The following is a 21,420-nucleotide window of genomic DNA, read 5'->3' as shown; positions in this document are numbered from 1 at the left end:
ACAAGGTCATTGATAAAGAAATTAAAAATAATCGGTCCTAGCATAGATCCCTGCAGTCCCTACTGCTGACTGTAGTAGAAAAAATAGTAACTGTCTCTCTCCCAGTCTCTGTCTGTCTCTCTTCTTGTCTGTGTGTCTCTGTCTCTGTTTCTATCTCTGTCTGTCTGTCTGTCTTTGTATCAGTCTGTCTCTGCCCCTTGCCCCGTCTGCCCCTTGCCCCGTCTCCTTCTTTGTCTTTCTCTCTATCTGTCCATCATATTATCTCACACATAAGCTTCTTATACTAAAAATGTCCTTTGTTCCTATAGCAACCAATTACAGCTGCTATTAATAGCCTTTAGTTCCAGGCTCCATTCACTTTAATGGAGGCAGGTTTTTTGGAGAGTAACTGTAAAGCTCGAGTAAATTTTCCCGTCAAAATATAGTCTACGACGTTCCCTGGGTCACATGAGGTGTCTGTGCAAAATTTCGTGATTGTAAATGCGACAATGCGGATTCCTTTAGCGGACACACACACAGCTTTGTATAATTAAATAGAGATATATATATATATATATATATATATATATATATATATATATATATATATATATATATATATATATATATATATATATATATATATATATATATATATATATATAATATATAATATATATGTTATATATCTCTAGGGCTTTTTCTACCAAGCTATTCTAACTCTTCCCGAGCATCACGGCTTTGTGTCCTGACTTTTGCAGCGTGGCAGTGCCAGGGTTAAGTGCGCAGCTACACTGCATCTATTGTTCCTCTGCCCTTTGTTCCCGTTTTTTCACTTTCTTTGGATTTTCCACTTGTGAGAACAATGTATACAGGGTAGCCCGCTGGAGGCCTCGGCGGCGGCTCCTGTAAGACACCGCGTGTTTGTGCTGAGCTGCAGTCATTGAACACAGTAACAAAGCGTCCCTGGGAGCGCGATACAATCGCCTTTAAATATCTACTTTTCCATGGTAAACCACCAGACTTTCCTGTAGACGCTGCGCCCCCCGCAGGCTGATCTTTGTGTGCAGCGATAAAACTGTAATATTTTCTGCAGCCAGGAACATTCAGACTCCTCGGCATAAAGAGGCTCAGCCGGAGAGCTGCACGTCGTGCCGTTTCCTTGGAAGCCTTTGTACCACACTCCTCCATCTTCGCCGTTCTGTGCTCCGCACTGCCGTATTGTGTGCGGGGCTTTGTATGCAGCTCACTGAGCTTACAGGGGATATGTGAGCCGTGTACTTGTATGTAATAGTGCCCCTCTCCTCAGATCCACATCAAAGACCCCCCCCCCCCCTCACCCGTCCTACCCGGACACTGACTGACATTGATAGAAAAGGTGGCCACTTCCAGTAGGTGGCATTAGAGAGCCTGCCTTCCTTTCTTTTGCAGGAGAGCTGCATACTCTCCTTACCCCAGATAGTAGTCCCCCGGCCCCCCCCCCCCCTCTTTATAATCTCCACCCTTGTTGTCTTGTCTAGTCAAGCAGTGTCAGGAGGTCGAGAGCCCCCAAAACAGCCGGGTGTCCCTCTCTTGGTTTGGCCTGCATCCTTAATCATTAACCCCTTCAAGCCATGATGTAAATAGCAGTCATGGGCTCAGTAGCGGAGTCTGCTTCACACTGCAGATTCCAGATGTTTAACTCCTTAATTACTGTCGTCAGTGGTTTGACAGCACCATTCAAGTCACGCCAACCTGGTCCTGTGCCCATCAGCCTCTTACCCCCTCCCCACCACCATGATGCAATCGCATTATACTGATTTTGAGCCATTACAGCCGGGGGCTTACAAAACGTTGCCTTGTCATTGCCATCTTTTCTGAATCCCACCGATGGCTCACTGGGCATCACAGGAGACGACTATGTGAAGTGTCGCCATATAAAGGACCAGCAAGTGCAACATACCTATTGGGACTAAAAAAGAAATAAGACGATAGGAAAAAGAAGGGAATTTTGTTACTTACCGTAAATTCCTTTTCTTCTAGCTCCTATTGGGAGACCCAGACGATTGGGTGTATAGCACTGCCTCCGGAGGCCACACAAAGCAATTACACTAAAAAGTGTAAGGCCCCTCCCCTTCTGGCTATACACCCCCAGTGGGATCACTGGCTCACCAGTTTTAGTGCAAAAGCAAGAAGGAGGAAAGCCAATAACTGGTTTAAACAAATTCACTCCGAAGTAACGTCGGAGAACTGAAAACCATTCAACATGACAACATGTGTACCCGAAAAAAAACCAAAAATCCCGAAGGACAACAGGGCGGGTGCTGGGTCTCCCAATAGGAGCTAGAAGAAAAGGAATTTACGGTAAGTAACAAAATTCCCTTCTTCTTCGGCGCTCCATTGGGAGACCCAGACGATTGGGACGTCCAAAAGCTGTCCCTGGGTGGGTAAAGAAATACCTCATGTTAGAGCTGCAAAGACAGCCCTCCCCTACGGGGAGGCAACTGCCGCCTGCAGGACTCTTCTACCTAGGCTGGCGTCCGCCGAAGCATAGGTATGCACCTGATAATGTTTGGTGAAAGTGTGCAGACTCGACCAGGTGGCTGCCTGGCACACCTGTTGAGCCGTAGCCTGGTGTCGTAATGCCCAGGACGCACCCACGGCTCTGGTAGAATGGGCCTTCAGCCCTGATGGAACCGGAAGCCCAGCAGAACGGTAGGCTTCAAGAATTGGTTCTTTGATCCATCGAGCCAGGGTGGCTTTGGAAGCCTGCGACCCTTTGCGCTTACCAGCGACAAGGACAAAGAGTGCATCCGAGCGGCGCAGGGGCGCCGTGCGGGAAATGTAGATTCTGAGTGCTCTCACCAGATCCAACAAATGTAAATCCTTTTCATACCGATGAACTGCATGCGGATAAAAGGAAGGCAAGGAGATATCCTGATTAAGATGAAAAGAGGATACCACCTTAGGGAGAAACTCCTGAATGGGGCGCAGCACTACCTTGTCCTGGTGGAACACCAGGAAAGGAGCCTTGGATGACAGCGCTGCTAGTTCGGACACTCTCCGAAGAGATGTGACCGCTACCAGAAAGGCCACCTTCTGTGAGAGTCGAGAAAGTGACACATCCCTCAGAGGCTCGAAGGGCGGCTTCTGGAGAGCAACAAGGACCTTGTTTAGATCCCACGGATCTAACGGCCGCCTGTACGGAGGTACGATATGACAAACCCCCTGCAGGAACGTGCGCACCTCAGAAAGTCGTGCTAGACGCTTCTGAAAAAACACGGATAGTGCCGAGACTTGCCCTTTAAGGGAGCCGAGCGACAAGCCCTTTTCCAACCCAGATTGCAGGAAGGAAAGAAAGACAGGTAACGCGAATGGCCAGGGAGATACTCCTTGTGCAGAGCACCAGGATAAGAAAATCTTCCACGTTCTGTGGTAGATCTTAGCAGAAGTGGACTTCCTAGCCTGTCTCATGGTGGCCACGACCCCTTGGGATAATCCTGAAGACGCTAGGATCCAGGACTCAATGGCCACACAGTCAGGTTCAGGGCCGCAGAATTCCGATGGAAAAACGGCCCTTGGGACAGTAAGTCTGGACGGTCTGGTAGTGCCCACGGTTGGCCGACCGTGAGATGCCACAGATCCGGGTACCACGACCTCCTCGGCCAGTCTGGGGCGACGAGTATGACGCGGCCGCAATCGGATCTGATCTTGCGTAGCACTCTGGGCAAGAGTGCCAGAGGTGGGAACACATAAGGGAGCCGGAACTGCGACCAATCTTGCACTAAGGCGTCCGCCGCCAGAGCTCTTTGATCGCGAGACCGCGCTATGAAGGTCGGGACCTTGTTGTTGTGCCGAGACGCCATTAGGTCGACGTCCGGCACCCCCCAGCGGCGGCAGATTTCCTGAAACACGTCCGGATGAAGGGACCATTCCCCTGCGTCCATGCCCTGGCGACTGAGGAAGTCTGCTTCCCAGTTTTCTACGCCCGGGATGTGAACTGCTGATATGGTGGATGCTCTTTCCTCTACCCACATCAGAATCCGCCTGACTTCCTGGAAGGCTTGCCGACTGCGTGTCCCTCCTTGGTGGTTGATGTATGCCACCGCTGTGGAGTTGTCCGACTGAATTCGGATCTGTTTTCCTTCCAGCCACTGCTGGAAGGCTAATAGGGCAAGATACACTGCCCTGATCTCCAGAACATTGATCTGAAGGGTGGATTCCTGCTGAGTCCACGTCCCTTGAGCCCTGTGGTGGAGAAAAACTGCTCCCCACCCTGACAGACTCGCGTCTGTCGTGACCACTGCCCAGGATGGGGGCAGGAATGATCTTCCCTGCGATAATGAGGTGGGAAGAAGCCACCATAGCAGAGAATCCTTGGCCGTCTGAGAAAGGGAGACTTCCCTGTCTAGGGAAGTTGTCTTCCCGTCCCATTGGCGGAGAATGTCCCATTGAAGTGGACGCAGATGAAACTGCGCGAACGGGACTGCCTCCATTGCTGCCACCATCTTCCCTAGGAAGTGCATGAGGCGCCTTAAGGGGTGCGACTGACCCTGAAGGAGAGACTGCACCCCTGTCTGTAGTGACCGCTGCTTGTCCAGCGGAAGCTTCACTATCGCTGAGAGAGTATGAAACTCCATGCCAAGATACGTTAGTGATTGAGCCGGTGCCAGGTTTGACTTTGAAAAGTTGATGATCCACCCGAAAGTCTGGAGAGTCTCCAGCGCAACATTCAGGCTGTGTTGGCATGCCTCTTGAGAGGGTGCTTTGACAAGTAGATCGTCCAAGTAAGGGATCACCGAGTGTCCCTGAGAATGCAAGACTGCTACCACTGCCGCCATGACCTTGGTGAAAACCCGTGGGGCTGTCGCCAGACCAAATGGCAGAGCTACGAACTGGAGATGGTCGTCTCCTATCACGAAACGTAGAAAACGTTGGTGCTCTGTAGCAATCGGCACGTGGAGATAAGCATCTTTGATGTCTATTGATGCAAGGAAATCTCCTTGAGACATTGAGGCAATGACCGAGCGGAGGGATTCCATCCGGAACCGCCTGGCGTTCACATGCTTGTTGAGCAGCTTTAGGTCCAGAACAGGACGGAACGAGCCGTCCTTTTTTGGAACCACGAAGAGATTGGAGTAAAAACCTTGCCCTTGTTCCTGCAGAGGAACAGGGATCACCACTCCTTCTGCTCTTAGTGAGCACACCGCCTGCAGAAGGGCATTTGCTCGGTCGGGATGTGGGGAGGTTCTGAAGAACCGAGGCGGAGGATGAGAACTGAATTCTATCCTGTACCCGTGAGACAAAATGTCTGCTACCCACCGGTCTTTGACCTGTGGCAGCCAAATGTCGCAAAAGCGGGAGAGCCTGCCACCGACCGAGGATGCGGAGGGATGAGGCCGAAAGTCATGAGGCAGCCGCCTTGGAAGCGGTTCCTCCGGTTGTTTTCTTGGGGCGTGAGTGAGCCCGCCAGGAATCTGAGCTCCTTTGCTCCTTCTGAGTCCCTTTGGACGAGGAGAATTGAGTCTTGCTGGAGCCTCGAAAGGACCGAAACCTCGACTGCCACTTCCTCTGTTGAGGTTTGCTCGATCTGGGCTGGGGTAAGGAGGAGTCCTTACCCTTGGACTGTTTAATGATCTCAGCCAATTGCTCACCAAACAGTCTGTCTCCAGATAGTGGCAAGCTGGTTAGACATTTCTTGGAAGCAGAATCTGCTTTCCATTCCTTTAACCACAAGGCTCTGCGCAAAACCACAGAGTTGGCAGACGCCATTGAGGTACGGCTCGTAGAGTCCAGGACAGCGTTGATAGCGTAAGTCGCAAACGCAGACATTTGCGAGGTTAGGGACGCTACTCGCGGCACTGCTGGACGTATGATAGAGTCCACCTGTGCCAGGCCAGCTGAAATAGCTTGGAGTGCCCACACGGCCGCGAATGCTGGAGCAAACGACGCGCCGATAGCTTCATAGACAGACTTTAACCAAAGGTCCATCTGTCTGTCATTGGCATCTTTAAGTGAAGCCCCATCTTCCACTGCAACTATGGATCTAGCCGCAAGCCTGGAGATTGGGGGGGTCCACCTTTGGACACTGGGTCCAGCGTTTGACCACGTCAGGGGGAAAGGGATAACGTGTATCCTTAAGACGTTTGGAGAAACGCTTATCTGGATAAGCATGATGTTTCTGGACCGATTCTCTGAAGTCAGAGTGGTCCAGAAAAGTACTCAATTTACGCTTAGGATACCGGAACTGGAACTTCTCCTGCTGTGCAGCTGCCTCCTCTGCTGAAGGGGCTGGGGGAGAAATATCCAACAGTCTATTGATGGCCGCTATAAGGTCATTTACCATAGCGTCACCATCAGGGGTATCTAGATTGAGAGCGGTGTCAGGAGTAGATTCCTGATCACCCACCTCTGTCTCCTCATACAGAGCCTCGTCTCGCTGAGACCCTGACCAGTGTGATGACGGCGAGGGTCTTTCCCAGCGAGCCCGCTTAGGCTGCCTGGGACTGTCATCCGAGTCAGAGTCTTCAGCCTGTGATGCCTGGGACCCCATTGAAGTACGGATTAGTTCCAACTGAGGGGGACCGGGGAGCATAGACACAGCAGTGTCCATGGTCTGAGAAACTGGCCTGGACTGCAAGGTTTCCAGGATTTTTGTCATAGTCACAGACATCTTATCAGCAAAAACTGCAAATTCTGTCCCCGTCACCGGGGCAGGGTTCACAGGCGTCTCTGCCTGGGCCACTACTACCATAGACTCTGGCTGACGAAGTGGCACAGGGATGGAACATTGCACACAATGGGGGTCATTGGAACCTGCCGGTAGATTAGCCCCACATGCGGCACAAGCAGTGCATACCGCCTGTGCCTTGGCACCCTTGCGTTTTGCGGATGACATGTTGTTGTCTCCTCAGAGCAATGAGGGTATAAGCCAAGAAGCGACTGTACAGTGCAATATAAATATATATGGTACAGGGAAAAAATGCACCAAATAACACTGTGGCACTAGTGGGGCCAGCACTTATGTGCAGCTTACCGCCCGCATAAACGCGGGTGTGTGGTCGCCAGAGTCCCTTGTCTGAGTCCCCCAGAGCCTGTGTCCGTTCTCCAGCCAGACTGCATGCAGGAATGGCTGCCGGCGTCCTGTGGAGAGGGGCGGGCCCTGGGCGTGTTGAGACCAAGAGCGGGAAACTTGCGTCCCCACTGTGCCCAGTGAGAGGGCTGGAGCATGTAAATAAGGCTCCAGCCCTCGGCGCTGCCTATTGCACAGCGTCTCTCCCTTTCCCTGAGTGACAGGGTGGGGGCGGGAACGAACCGTAACTAGGCCGCAAAAGCCGGGGACTAGATTTATGAGCGCTGCCGCCGTAAAAGCGCGGGCAGCGCGAGTCCCCGGCGCACTACAAGTCCCAGCGGTGCCGCCGCTCCCGGAGCGGCCGGCGCGGTAGTTCCCAAGACATAAAATCACTCAGCTAAGCTGCAGTGACTCTAACCCGAGCGCGCAGCGCTAGTGCCCCCGGCGCACTAGCACACCCAGCAAGCCTGGAGTGTGCGTGGCCTGTCTGTGCGGGGACACAGAGTACCTGAACGTTGCAGGGCCTTGTCCCTGACTGTACTCAGCTCCTCCAGCAGGGTCTCTGGGTCTGTGGATGGAGCTCGGCCTCAGGGTTTGGGGGCCGGTAAGATCCCACTTCCACAGAGCCCCTCAGGGGGATGGGGAAGGAAAGCAGCATGTGGGCTCCAGCCTCCGTACCCGCAATGGGTACCTCAACCTTACAAACCGCAAGTGGGGTGAGAAGGGAGCATGCTGGGGGCCCTATATGGGCCCTCTTTTCTTCCATCCGATAGAGTCAGCAGCTACTGCTGACTAAACAGTGGAGCTATGCGTGGATGTCTGACCTCCTTCGCACAAAGCAGAAAACTGGTGAGCCAGTGATCCCACTGGGGGTGTATAGCCAGAAGGGGAGGGGCCTTACACTTTTTAGTGTAATTGCTTTGTGTGGCCTCCGGAGGCAGTGCTATACACCCAATCGTCTGGGTCTCCCAATGGAGCGCCGAAGAAAACAAGTTTGAATCTCCAGTTTTCTGAAACATCAGATTTTTTGTTTTATTTTTAGTTCCTAAACAAGCAATAAAAAATTGTTTGGACTCTCAAAAGGACTACAAAAGAAAAAAATCGGCTCTGGTCCTGAGTGACTCCTTAGATGGAAAACTCAAAGAAAATGACATTTATATGTAATATACCGTATACTGTTGTGTTTTTGTTTGTTTTTTTGTCTTTTAATCTATAAAATAAGAGGAAAACAAAACTTTACCAATATAATATCGCCATAATCATACTTATCCGTAAGAGTCTTTCCAGGCCTTTTGTACAAGATACGCCATGAAATCTGAACATAAAAAACCAGGATAGAATTACTATTGCCTCACCTGGAAATTTTCTTTTCCCTTCCTTTTTTCCTTTCGTTTTTCTTCTTTTTTTTTTTTTTTCTTTCTTTCTTTCATTCTTTCTTTCCTTCCTTCCTTCCTTCCTTCCTTCCTTCTTTTTTTCTTTTCTTTTCTTTACTTTTCTTTCTCTCCCTTTTTTTTTTTTTCTTTTCATACATTCATTCCTTTCCTCCCTTTTTTTTTTTTTTTTTTTTTTTTCCTTCCTACCTTTTTGTCTCCTCCCCTTTTTTTTTTTTTTTTTCTCCCGGCCTCCCTTTCTTTGTTTTATTTTTTTTTCCAGCCTCTTTTAATTTTTTTTTTTTTTTCTCCTTTTTTCTTTTTTTTTTTTTTTTCTCACTCATTGCCTCTTTCTTTCTTTTTTTCTGTTTATGGTTATTAGTAGAAGGGGAGGCAAAAATGAACATTTTGTCAGGAGTTGAGAACAGCCAGTTACAAGTCTAGAGGAATAACAAAAAAAATCGTTATGCTTTCTCCCCACTAGGAGGCTTATCCTGGTGTAGCCGGATTGCTGTTATTTCCCGTGGAGGGAGGGTACAGTTCTGCTGTGGTCACTAGTAGTTGGGGGGACGTGCCTTCTGGGGGTGCGAGAAGCAAGATCTGCAGTGACTGGGGGAATGGAGGGAAGAGAGGGAGGTAGCGGGTCTCTAACTCCCAAGTAATTCAGAAGGCGCACACAGCTACAGACCAGCGAAACTACGCACAAGGGTTGGTCTTTTCACTATGAAGACTCATAGATCCGGAAAGGGGCTGTGGACACGACCATAGCCTTGAGTGAAAAACTTCTATTTGTAAAGGTTCTCTGCTTACATTTTATATGCACAGGAACATTAAAGTAACAATATCACAAAGCCATTTAGATGTCTGTCATTATGTCCTAGAGATAGATATATATATATATATATATATATATATATATATATATATATATATATATATATATATATATATATATATATATATATATATATATATATATATATATATATATATATATATATATATATCTATCTCTATGTGTATATTAATATATATATATATATGTGTATGTATGTATGTATATATGCATGTATGTATGTATGTATATATGCATGTATGTATATATATATGTGTGTATATATATATATGTGTGTGTGTATGTATATATATATATATATATATATAATATATGTGTATATATATATATATATATATATATATATATATATATATATATATATATATATATATATATATATATATATATATATATATATGTATATATATATATATATATATATATATATGTATATATATATATGTGTGTGTGTGTGTTTTTAAATTTATTTCTTTTTATTTTATTTATTTATAATTTTTTTAATTTTATTTTTTATTCCCTCAGGCCTGCAGCTTGCCATCTCATTCTGTCACTCCACAAATGACAAGAAGTCTCAGAAGTCGTCTTCTGACAAGGTGAACCCAGAAGATCACCTGTACGTCCTGGAGCACAACCTGCACCAGCTCATGAGAGAGGTAAGACATCGGCAGAGGTTGGGTGGTGGGGGAGGGGGCTCTGGTGACTACTCCTGGCGCAGTTTCCAGAGCTGACTTCTGACTTCTGTTATCTTTCTTCTTTTTTTTTTTTTTTTTTTAATCTTCTCAGTTCCACAAACAGACATTAAGTAACATCGTCATGCCCCATCCGGCTAGCGCTCCGTTCGGTCACAAGCGGATGCGACTCGCGGGACCTCAATCGTTTGATAAGAATGATATTAACTCCATTCAGCAGAGCGAAGGCCTCCTGGAGAAAATCATCAAACAGGCCAAGCACATATTCCTGAGAAGCAGGTGAGCATCGCACAGTTGATCAGTATGTTTACTTATATTATCACAAGTCGGTAAGGGGGTTAAAAAGACATTGCAAAGTATATCGTAGGTCTTTACGGAAGGAATGAAGTGCGGGCTCAGATGTCAGCTGTGTTGTGCAGCCAGCATCTGCCTGTAGCTGCAGTGACCATTGTGCTCCCAGATCACTGCAATATTAACCATTTAAATGTCACTCAATCTCACTGAACTGATGAAATCTGCTAAAGGGGAAGTAAAAGAAGACAATGTAAAAAGGGGGGGGGATGTGTTTGCACAATGTAAAAATTCCAGTCTCTCCCCTTTGTCTTCTATTAAACATAAAGGAATTATTTTTTTTTAACGAGGTTTGGGTTTTTTTGGGGGGTCGGGGGGACACCAAAATACCCATTTATCAAAATATGAAAATGTAAAATTATTTACCGTATTTTTCGGACCATAAGACGCACTTTTTTTCCCCCCAAATGTTGGGGGAAAGTGGGGGGTGCGTCTTATGGTCTGACTATAAGGCTGCGGGGAATGAGGGTGCAGCGGGTCATCGGCGGCACGAGCAGGCTGTAACAGCCTGCCGTGACCACGTGGGCCCGCTCATTACATATGCACGCCCATCCTCCCGCCCATCATCTCTCAGCGAAACTGGCGCTGACAGGTGGGCGGGGTGATGGGCGGGGGGGATGCGTGCATAATTAGCAGCCGGCCGTGATCACCCCTGGCAACTACAGCCTGGAGTGATCATGTGCGGCTGTATTCACTGCCCCCCGTGCATCATTATCAGCGCGGGGTGCAGTGAATCCGTGTACTCACCCGTCACCGTGTGTGGAGCCGCCCCCCTGCAGCATCGCGTCTTCCTGTCTGTGCCGGCGGTCAGCTGATCTGGACACTAGCGGCGCGCACCGCGATGACGTCATCGCTGTGCGCGCCGCTAGTATCCACCAGAATCGATCAGCTTACCGCCGGCACAGACAGGAAGACGCGATGCTGCAGACACCGGTGACTGCTCCACACAGCGGCGCTGCAGTTGAGACAGAGATCGGTGCTTCAGGGAGTGAGGAAGGGTAAGTATAAACGTTTATTTTTTTTTCCTGTGCCACAGGATACACGCCATTTACCAGGATGGGGGCATTTCATGAGCAGGATGGATGGGGGCATTTCATGAGCAGGATGGATGGGGGCATTTCATGAGCAGGATGGATGGGGGCATATCATGAGCAGGATGGATGGGGGCATATCATGAGCAGGATGGATGGGGGCATATCATGAGCAGGATGGATGGGGGCATTTCATGAGCAGGATGGATGGGGGCATTTCATGAGCAGGATGGATGGGGGGCATTTCATGAGCAGGATGGATGGGGGGTATATTATTAGCAGGATGGGGGGTATATGAGCAGGATCATATACAAGGCAGGAGGATCCTTATCAGAATGGGGTACCTTAGTAGAGAATTTGGGGACATTACCCCCATAACAGTGTCAGCAGCAGATCCTCGCCCCATAACAGTGTGTCATGACCATATTTTTTGGTTAAAATTTTATTTTCCTCCTCTAAAACCAGGGTGCGTCTTATGGTCAGGTGCGTCTTATAGTCCGAAAAATACGGTAACTGATTACATTAAATGTCATAAAGGAGAAAAAAATTTAAAACGTCAGCATTGGACAAAAATACAATAACTGTAATCCATGGCAACTTTTTTTTTTTGTCACTTTCACCACTCAAGGAGTTTTCTTTGTCGCTCCATTGGGAGACCCAGACAATTGGGTGTATAGCTTCTGCCTCCGGAGGCCACACAAAGTATTACACTTTAAAAAGTGTAACCCCTCCCCTCTGCCTATACACCCTCCCGTGCATCACGGGCTCCTCTGTTTTATGCTTTGTGTGGAAGGAGGCACACATCCACTCATGCATTCTCAGATTAGTTATATCGGTTGGAAGAAAAGAGGACCCCCACGGGGCCCCCGGCATGTTCCCTTCTCACCCCACTATGTCGGCGGTGCTGTTAAGGTTGAGGTACCCATTGCGGGTACAAAGGCCGGAGCCTCATGCCGTTTTCCTTCACCATCCCTTAGTGGCTCTGGGAGAAGTGGGATCCTGACCGGTCATCCATTCACTGGGACCGGGCTCCCTCCGCAGCCCCTGTGGGAATCTGCTGGACAGGAGTCTATTTATCCTCAGGGACCGGGCCCTGCATCTATAAGGTACTCTGTGTCCCCATGGGGACTGTGCATGGAGCACCTGCTTCCCGGACGCTGCAGCAGCTGCTGATTTGTGAAGACCGGGGGACTTCCGCGCCGACTGCGCCTGCTTGTCGGCCGCAGTTTTAAGTTTAGTCCCCGGCTTCATCGCGGCCTAGTAGCAAAAATCCTGCCCCCGGACCTGTCTGTCAGGGGTAAGGGCGGGACGGCCGGCCTGATGTCAGCTGTGAGGGCAGGAGCATCCTGGATGTGTCCTCCCCCCTCACTGATCACTGTGGGGACCCCAGATTCCCGCACTTTTCTAGCACCGCCCACGGCTCCACTCCTCCCCTGAGAGCTCCGGCAGCCATGTTTTTTGGCATTCTGCCGGTGGAGGATTATCTGAGAAGAGCTCTGCAGCTCTGGGAGACCTAAGGCAGGGAATCTGGAGGACACACACCCCGCTTTTTAGCGGTCGGTAAGCCACACCGGTCACCCGGTGCTGGGTCCCCCCCAGGGTGCCGGAATAGATACGTGTTTATATGCATATTTCTGTTCGGTCGGGCTGTATACCCCTTCCCATATACCCTCAGTGATCACTCTCCTAGGACACAACAGCATGTCGTCCACAAGGAGCAAAGGTGCTAAGGCACAGGGTTTTTTTGCGACCTGTACCTCTTGTAGGGCTATGTTACCTGCGGGTTCCACCTACCCTCACTGTGAGCAATGCTCGACCCCTGTTTCGCTTGCTCAGCCGGAGCCTAGGTCACTAGTGGACCCCTCGGCTCATGTAGACCCACCTGCTCCCCCTGTCCAGGCGGCAGGGACAGAGTTTGCTACGTTTGCTGAGAAACTCTCTGAGTCACTTTCACAATCCATGGCTCAGTCTATGGACAAATGGTCTGCCAAGCTGCTGGAAGCTTTGCAGTCCAGACCGGTCCTTACACAGGCCCCGGGCCCCATTAGCTCGTCGCCTCCAGGCCCCTCTCGCTCCGCGCCGCAGCGCGCTCCCAGGTTGGGCCCTAGGTCCCACGCGGAGGAATCCTGCCCGGAACACAGTCCCAGACAGACTAAGCGGGCCCGCTGGGAATCTTCCCCGACCTCTTCACGCTGCTCGGGTTCCCAGCTCGAGGACTCTCTGGAGGATGAGGCGGACGTCGCAGCTCAGGGCTCTGAACCTGACGTTGCACTCAATGTTGATACACCTGAGGGGGACGCCTTAGTAAATGATCTTATCTCGTCCATCAACCAGGTGTTAGATCTGTCTCCCCCGCCTCCACCTGTAGAGGAGTCTGCTTCTCAGCAGGAGAAACACCAGTTTCGGTTCCCCAAACGTACACGCAGTGCATTTTTCGATCACTCTAACTTCAGAGTTGCTGTCCAGAAGCCTAGAGCGGTTCCGGACAAGCGCTTTACTAAGCGCCTTACTGACACACGTTACCCCTTCCCCTCTGACGTAGTTAAGGGTTGGGCTCAGTGTCCCAAGGTGGATCCTCCAGTCTCTAGATTAGCGGCTAGATCTGTGGTATCGGTTGCAGATGGCTCATCGCTAAAGGATGCCACTGACAGGCAGATAGAGCTCCTGGTGAAATCCATCTATGAAGCCACGGGCGCGGCTTTTGCCCCGGCCTTTGCAGCCGTGTGGGCACTACAAGCTATCTCAGCTTGTCTGGCTGAGATTAATGCTGTCACACGTAATTCTGCTCCGCAGGTTGCGTCTCTGACTTCTCAAGCGTCAGCTTTTTCTTCCTACGCCATGAACGCAGTCCTAGACTCTGCTAGCCGTACAGCGGTGGCATCCGCTAATTCTGTGGCAGTCCGCAGGGCCATGTGGCTGCGCGAATGGAAGGCAGACTCGGCCTCCAAGAGGTTCTTAACCGGTTTGCCGTTTTCTGGCGACCGATTGTTTGGCGAACGATTGGATGAGATTATTAAGGAATCCAAGGGAAAGGACTCTTCCTTACCCCAGTCCAAACCTAAGAGACCTCGGCAACGGAAAGTCCAATCGAGGTTTCGGTCCTTTCGTCCCTCCGCCAAGCCCCAATCCTCTTCATCCAGCAGGCCGGAGAAAGGCTAGAGGAACTCCTATGCGTGGCGGTCTAAGTCACGCCCCCAAAAGGCCGCCGGAGGCGCTGCCTCCAAGGCGGCCTCCTCATGACTCTCGGCATCCCCGAACCGCATCCTCGGTCGGTGGCAGGCTCTCCCGATTTTGCAACGCCTGGTGGCCACACGTTCAAGACCGATGGGTGAGAGACATTCTGTCTCACGGTTACAGGATAGAGTTCAGCTCTCGTCCTCAGACTCTGTTCTTCAGAACCTCTCCGCCCCCCGCTCGGGCCGACGCACTTTTTCAGGCAGTGGACACTCTGAAGACAGAGGGAGTTGTGATCCCTGTTCCCCCTCAGGAACAAGGTCGCGGCTTTTACTCCAACTTGTTCGTGGTGCCAAAGAAGGACGGATCTTCTGGACCTCAAACTGCTCAACAGACATGTGAGCACCAGACGGTTTCGGATGGAATCTCTCCGCTCGGTCATCGCCTCGATGTCACAAGGAGACTTCCTAGCATCGATCGACATCAAGGATGCTTATCTCCATGTGCCGATCGCACCCGAACATCAACGCTTCTTGCGTTTCGCCATCGGGGACGAACACCTTCAGTTCGTGGCATTGCCATTCGGCCTGGCGACAGCCCCACGGGTGTTCACCAAAGTTATGGCATCCGTTGTGGCGGTCCTTCACTCTCAGGGCCACTCGGTGATTCCCTACTTAGACGATCTCCTAGTCAGGGCACCTTCTCGGGTGGCGTGTCAAGACAGCCTTACAGTCGCTCTGGCGACTCTCCAGCGGTTCGGGTGGATAATCAACTTCCCCAAATCCCAGTTGACACCGACCCAATCACTGACTTACCTCGGGATGGAGTTTCATACTCAGTCAGCGGTAGTCAAGCTACCGCGGGACAAACAGCTTTCTCTACAAGCAGGGGTGCAATCTCTTCTTCGGAGTCACTCATACCCCTTGAGGCGCCTCATGCACTTCCTGGGGAAGATGGAGGCAGTGCCGTTCGCGCAATTCCATCTGCGGCCACTCCAATGGGACATTCTCCGCAAATGGGACAGGAGGTCGACTTCCCTAGACAGGAACGTCTCTCTGTCCCTTGCAACCAAGACGTCTCTTCAGTGGTGGCTCCTTCCCAATTCTCTATCGCAAGGAAAATCCTTCCTACCCCCAACCTGGGCTGTGGTCACCACGGACGCGAGCCTGTCAGGGTGGGGAGCGGTTTTCCTCCACCACAGGGCTCAGGGAACCTGGACTCCGGTAGAGTCCTCCCTTCAGATCAATGTTCTGGAGATAAGGGCAGTGTATCTAGCCTTATTGGCCTTCCATCGGTGGCTGGAGGGCAGACAGATCCGTATACAGTCGGACAACGCCACTGCCGTCGCATACAATCAACCGTGGGCGCTTCCAGACCGCCCAGACTTGCTGTCACAAGGGCCGTTTTTCCATCTGAATTCCGTGGCCCTCAACCTGACTGTGTGGCCATTGAGTCCTGGCTCCTAGCGTCTTCAGGATTATCTCAGGATGTCATTGCCACTATGAGGCAGGCCAGGAAACCAACGTCCGCCAAGATCTATTACAGATCTTGGCGGATCGTCTTATCCTGGTGCTCTGATAATGGTTTTTCTCCCTGGCCGTTTGCCTTACCCACTTTTCTTTCCTTCCTCCAATCCGGAATGGACAAGGGTTTGTCACTCGGCTCTCTCAAGGGACAAGTATCGGCGCTCTCCGTATTTTTTCAAAAGCGCCTGGCCAGGCTTCCGCAGGTCCGCACGTTCCTGCAGGGAGTTTGCCACATAGTACCACCTTACAAGCGTCCGCTGGAACCCTGGGACCTTAACAGGGTGCTAACGGCTCTTCAGAAACCACCTTTCGAACCGCTGCGGGATGTCTCTTTATCACGTCTTTCGCAGAAGGTGGCATTTCTAGTGGCAGTTAAATCACTCCGAAGAGTGTCGGAGCTTGCAGCACTGTCATGCAAAGCCCCCTTCCTGGTTTTTCACCAGGATAAGGTGGTTCTGCGTCCTGTCCCGGAATTTCTCCCTAAGGTGGTATCCCCTTTTCATCTCAATCAGGATATCTCCTTACCTTCATTTTGCCCTAATCCAATTCACCAATGTGAAAAGGATTTGCACTCTTTGGATCTGGTGAGAGCACTCCGTTTCTACGTGTCTCGCACGGCGCCCCTGCGTCGTTCAGATGCGCTCTTTGTCCTTGTCGCTGGCCAGCGTAAGGATTCCCAGGCTTCCAAGTCAACCTTGGCTCGGTGGATCAAGGAACCGATTCTTGAAGCCTACCGTTCTTCTGGGCTTCCGCTTCCTTCAGGGCTGAAAGCCCATTCTACCAGAGCCGTGGGTGCGTCCTGGGCATTGCGGCACCGGGCTACGGCTCAGCAGGTGTGTCAGGCTGCTACCTGGTCTAGTCTACACACTTTCACGAAACACTATCAGGTGCATACCTATGCTTCGGCAGATGCCAGTCTAGGTAGGAGAGTCCTGCAGGCGGCGGTTGCCCACCTGTAAGAGGGGGCCGTTTCGGCTCTTTTTATCGAGGTATTCTTTTACCCACCCAGGGACTGCTTTTGGACGTCCCAATTGTCTGGGTCTCCCAATGGAGCGACAAAGAAGAAGGGAATTTTGTTTACTTACCGTAAATTCCTTTTCTTCTAGCTCCTATTGGGAGACCCAGCACCCGCCCCTGTGCCCTTCGGGCTAGTTGTTCTTTTGTGTACACATGTGGTTCATGTTGAATTGTTCTTTTGGTTCATGTTTCAGTTCTCCGAACATCCTTCGGATTGAATTTACCTTAGACCAATTTATAAGTTTTTCCTCCTTCCTGCTTTTGCACCAAAACTGAGGAGCCCGTGATGCACGGGAGGGTGTATAGGCAGAGGGGAGGGGTTACATTTTTAAAGTGTAATACTTTGTGTGGCCTCCGGAGGCAGAAGCTATACACCCAATTGTCTGGGTCTCCCAATAGGAGCTAGAAGAAAAGGAATTTACGGTAAGTAAACAAAATTCCCTTCTTTTGGGGTTTTTTTTTGTTTTTGTTGTTTTTTTTTTTTTTCTCGCTTTTCACTACTTGTATGGTTAAAAAAAAAAAAAAACTGTGTCTCTCTTGAACCAGGGGATGGAGCAAAAAAAATCCTTGTTTTTTAAGGGGTTTAAAGGGAGAGTCCCAGTTGTTAAAGTGATGACCTATCTTTAGGATGTGCTATCCTTTTTTGATTACTTGGTGTCTGTCCTCAAGGATTCTCCCTGGAGGTCATCATTTAGGAAAACTGGTTTCCCTTCCAGCCACAAAAATGAGTGTTGTAGTTTCAGACCATTGCCAGTGGGGGTTGTCAGTACGTCGGCGAGATCCACTGTACCGCACTAATCTGTGCCAGATTGGATCCTGGAAGTTTAACCTCTTAGATCCTGTGCTGGCTGTTGCCCATTGTAACTATGGTGTTTGACGAAGAGAGAAGGGGCTCCTGTTGCCTCATGGCCCCCTCACCGCAGCCTCCTCAATGGATGGTGCATTACATTTCTTAGAATGTGCTTTAATGCTGTGCCTCTGTTATTCCTCATGGAAATGTATAAGTGAATTCGTAACTGCGGTTATCTCTACACAATCTGATGCTATTTCCAGGAGTGACACAACATCACAATGCAGATTTCTTTATCGTTCCTATGGGAGACCCAGACATTGGGTGTATAGCTTCTGCCTCCGGAGGACACACAGTACTACACTAATAAGTGTAGCTCCTCCCTCTGAGCCTATACACCCCCTGGAGAACCAGATCTAGCCAGTTCATTGCTTTGTGTTCAGGAGGCATACATCCACACATGCATTCTCATCTGATTTTTCATTTTTGGAAAGATTTTGAATAAAAGCGGGTCCAATGCTGGACCCCCGGCATGTCCCTTCTCACCCCACTGTGTCGGCGGTGCTGTTAAGGTTGATTCCAAGGCTGGAGCCTTACATGCCGCGCTCCTTCACCATCCCTCGGGCTCTGGCTTGAAGTGGGAGCCAGCACGGTTCTCCATGCTTTGCAGGAGACTGGTCTCCATCCGCAGCCCTTCAGGATCCTGTTGGACGGAGCACTCATCCCCAGGGACATGGCCCTGCATCTCAGCAAGCTAAGTACCTGAGACGTTTATATTCTGGGGGTCCCTGTACTTTATTATGTGGGGAGAGTGTGCTGAGTGATTTTTGTGACATTTCTGGCCGGTTCTCTGGCTGTCGCCTGAGAACCGCGCCGAGGGTGCCTGCGCGCCGGCCGCACCGCTTAAATTTAGGCCCCGGCTTCGCCGGAGGCCTAGTTTCGGTTTCACTGCCCTCGCATGTCATTCATGCAGAGGGACAGTGCGGCTCCGCCCAGCGGCCGTTCTACACAGGGGAGAGACACTCCTCACCGAGTACATGTCTCCTCCCCTGTAAGTCTCTTTGGCCCTCCAGATCCCGCTCTTAGGGTTGGCCCCGCCCCCTCTCCTCGCTCCGGCGCCATTTTATCAGCGTTTTCTCTGCAATCAGCACTGGCTGCAGCATCCCTGCTGAGGTGCTTGCGAGTCCGGACTTCGGGATCTGGAGGGCACACAACACCGCTCCAGCGGTCTGGTAAGCCACAACCTCTGGTTGTGGGCCTCTGTATATACTCTCTGAGGGTCACTCTGGCAGAGCCCCCACTTCAGCAGCATGTCTCACACGAGGAGCAAGGCTCCAAAGCTATATTCAGTATGCACTGCATGTAAGCTCGTGCTGCATGAACCGAGCACATATCCACATTGTGATGCCTGCTCTAACCTGACAATGCCTCAGCCTGGAATCGCCCCCCCAGTGGTCTCTCCGGCTTCTCCGGCTCCTGTGGCTGAACCCCCGGCTTGGGTAGAATCCTTCTCTAGCTCAATCTCCCAGTCTTTTGCCGACTCCATGGGACAGCTGTCCCGGACTTTGCTGAACATGCATCAGCCCCCTTCTCAGGGTGCCTCTGCTGCTAGGGCTCTCTCAGCGGAGCTCACAGAGGATTCATCATCTGATCCCAGACCCCGCCCTCCTAAAAGGAGACGCAGGGCTCCCTCTCCTTCCTCGTCCCGCGGCTCTGTTTCAGAAGCTGACTCGCGGGACGAGGAGGATGCCTTTACTGGGGGCTCGGAGGCTACCTCCATGTGCCCCATTGATCTGTCCGAAAGTGACTCAGATGTTAGTGATTTGATTGCGTCCATTAATTCTGTACTGGACTTCAATCCGCCAGTATCAAAGGAGCAACCCTCTCTGGCAGAAAAGCACCAGTTTACCTTGCCTAAGAGGACAAGGAGTGTGTTCTTTAACCACTCCAGTTTTCAGGCCACTGTGACCAAGCCTAGGGCCTGTCCTGACAAACGCTTCCCAAAGCGTGGTTCTGATGACCATTTTCCCTTTCCACCTGAGGTGGTCAAGGAGTGGGCTCATTCACCAAAGGTTGACCCCCCGGTGTCTAGACTCTCAGCCCGGACTGTTGTATCAGTGGCTGATGGCACCTCTCTTAAGGATTCCACTGACCGCCAGGTTGACCTTCTGGCCAAATCTGTATATGAGGCGGCAGGGGCCTCGTTCTCCCCATCTTTTGCAGCAGTGTGGGCTCTCAAAGCCATCTCTGCTTCTCTAGAGGAGATGCATTCCCTCACCAGGGAATCTATGCCCGAAATGGTTGCCTTAACTTCCCAAGCTTCAGCTTTTTCATCCTATGCCATGTCTGCCATGCTGGAGGCTTCTCACCGCACTGCGGTGGCTTCGGCTAATTTCCTCGCTATCCGCAGGATCTTGTGGCTTCGAGAGTGGAAGACAGATGCTTCTTCAAAGAAGTACCTTGCTGGGCTCCCTTTTGCTGGGTCCAGGCTATTCGGTGAACAACTGGATGAAATTATTAAGGAAGCTACTGGCGGGAAGAGTACTTCCATGCCACAAACCAAAACCAGGAAACCTGTCCAGGGTAGGAACCAGTCGAGGTTTCGTTCCTTTCGTTCCTCCAACTGGTCGTCCTCTAAGCCCTCGGCCTCGTCCACTAACTCAGCCAAGGACCAGAAATCCAACTGGCGCCCAAAAGCGCGTCCACAGAAGACCGCAGGAGCTGCTGCCACTAAGGCAGCCTCCTCTTGACTATCTGTCCGCGCCAGCAACATCCTTAGTCGGTGGCAGGCTCTCCCACTTTGGCGACGTGTGGTTTCAACACGTCTCCGATCAGTGGGTAAGGGATATCATCTCCCACGGCTACAGGATAGAATTCTCTTCCAGCCCGCCAAACAGATTTTTTCTGTCAACTCCCCCCTGCTCCAAGGCCGCCGCCTTCTCTCAGGCCGTGGCATACTTGCAGGCCAACGGAGTAATTGTACCGGTTCTCGCCCGGGAACGGTTCAGAGGTTTCTACTCAAATCTCTTCCTAGTCCCCAAAAAGGACGGTTCCTTCCGGCCCATCCTGGATCTCAAGCTTCTCAACAAGCATGTTCAGGTGCGGCATTTTCGTATGGAGTCTCTGCGATCAGTCATTGCCTCAATGACCCAAGGGGATTTTCTGGCATCCATCGACATCAGAGATGCCTATCTGCATGTGCCAATTGCAGTTTCACACCAGCGTTGGCTACGTTTTGCAATCGGAGAGGAACATTTCCAATTCGTGGCTCTCCCCTTCGGGTTAGCCACGGCCCCTCGGGTATTCACCAAGGTCATGGCAGCAGTGGTTGCGGTTCTGCACCTCCAGGGGTTGGCAGTGATTCCTTACCTGGACGACCTTCTAGTCAAGGCTTCATCCAGCGCAGACTTCAGCGGAGTGTCTCGCTCACTCTCGCCACTCTAGCCCAATTCGGGTGGCTTGTCAATCTGCCCAAATCCACTCTGTCTCCAACCCAGAGGCTCACGTACCTAGGGATGCAGTTCGAGACTCTGCCGGCACTTGTGAAGCTGCCCTTAGTCAAACAGCAGTCCCTCCAACTGGC

At 50.8% G+C, this 21,420-nt stretch overlaps 1 protein-coding gene across 1 annotated transcript in view; it reads left to right on the top strand.

Moving 5' to 3' along the window:
* Nucleotides 1-21,420, top strand: part of MED17 (mediator complex subunit 17) — a 96,525-nt gene that overhangs the window by 52,826 nt on the left and 22,279 nt on the right. The window contains exons 7-8 of the mRNA XM_075334687.1: nt 9,782-9,912; nt 10,043-10,227. Of these exons, the coding sequence (XP_075190802.1) occupies nt 9,782-9,912; nt 10,043-10,227 (316 nt within the window). The remainder of the gene's footprint in view (nt 1-9,781; nt 9,913-10,042; nt 10,228-21,420) is intronic.

This window comes from Anomaloglossus baeobatrachus, chromosome 2 (genome assembly GCF_048569485.1).
Source record: "Anomaloglossus baeobatrachus isolate aAnoBae1 chromosome 2, aAnoBae1.hap1, whole genome shotgun sequence".
Classification (NCBI taxonomy): Eukaryota; Metazoa; Chordata; class Amphibia; order Anura; family Aromobatidae; genus Anomaloglossus; species Anomaloglossus baeobatrachus.
This window is presented reverse-complemented; position numbering and strand designations above follow the sequence as displayed.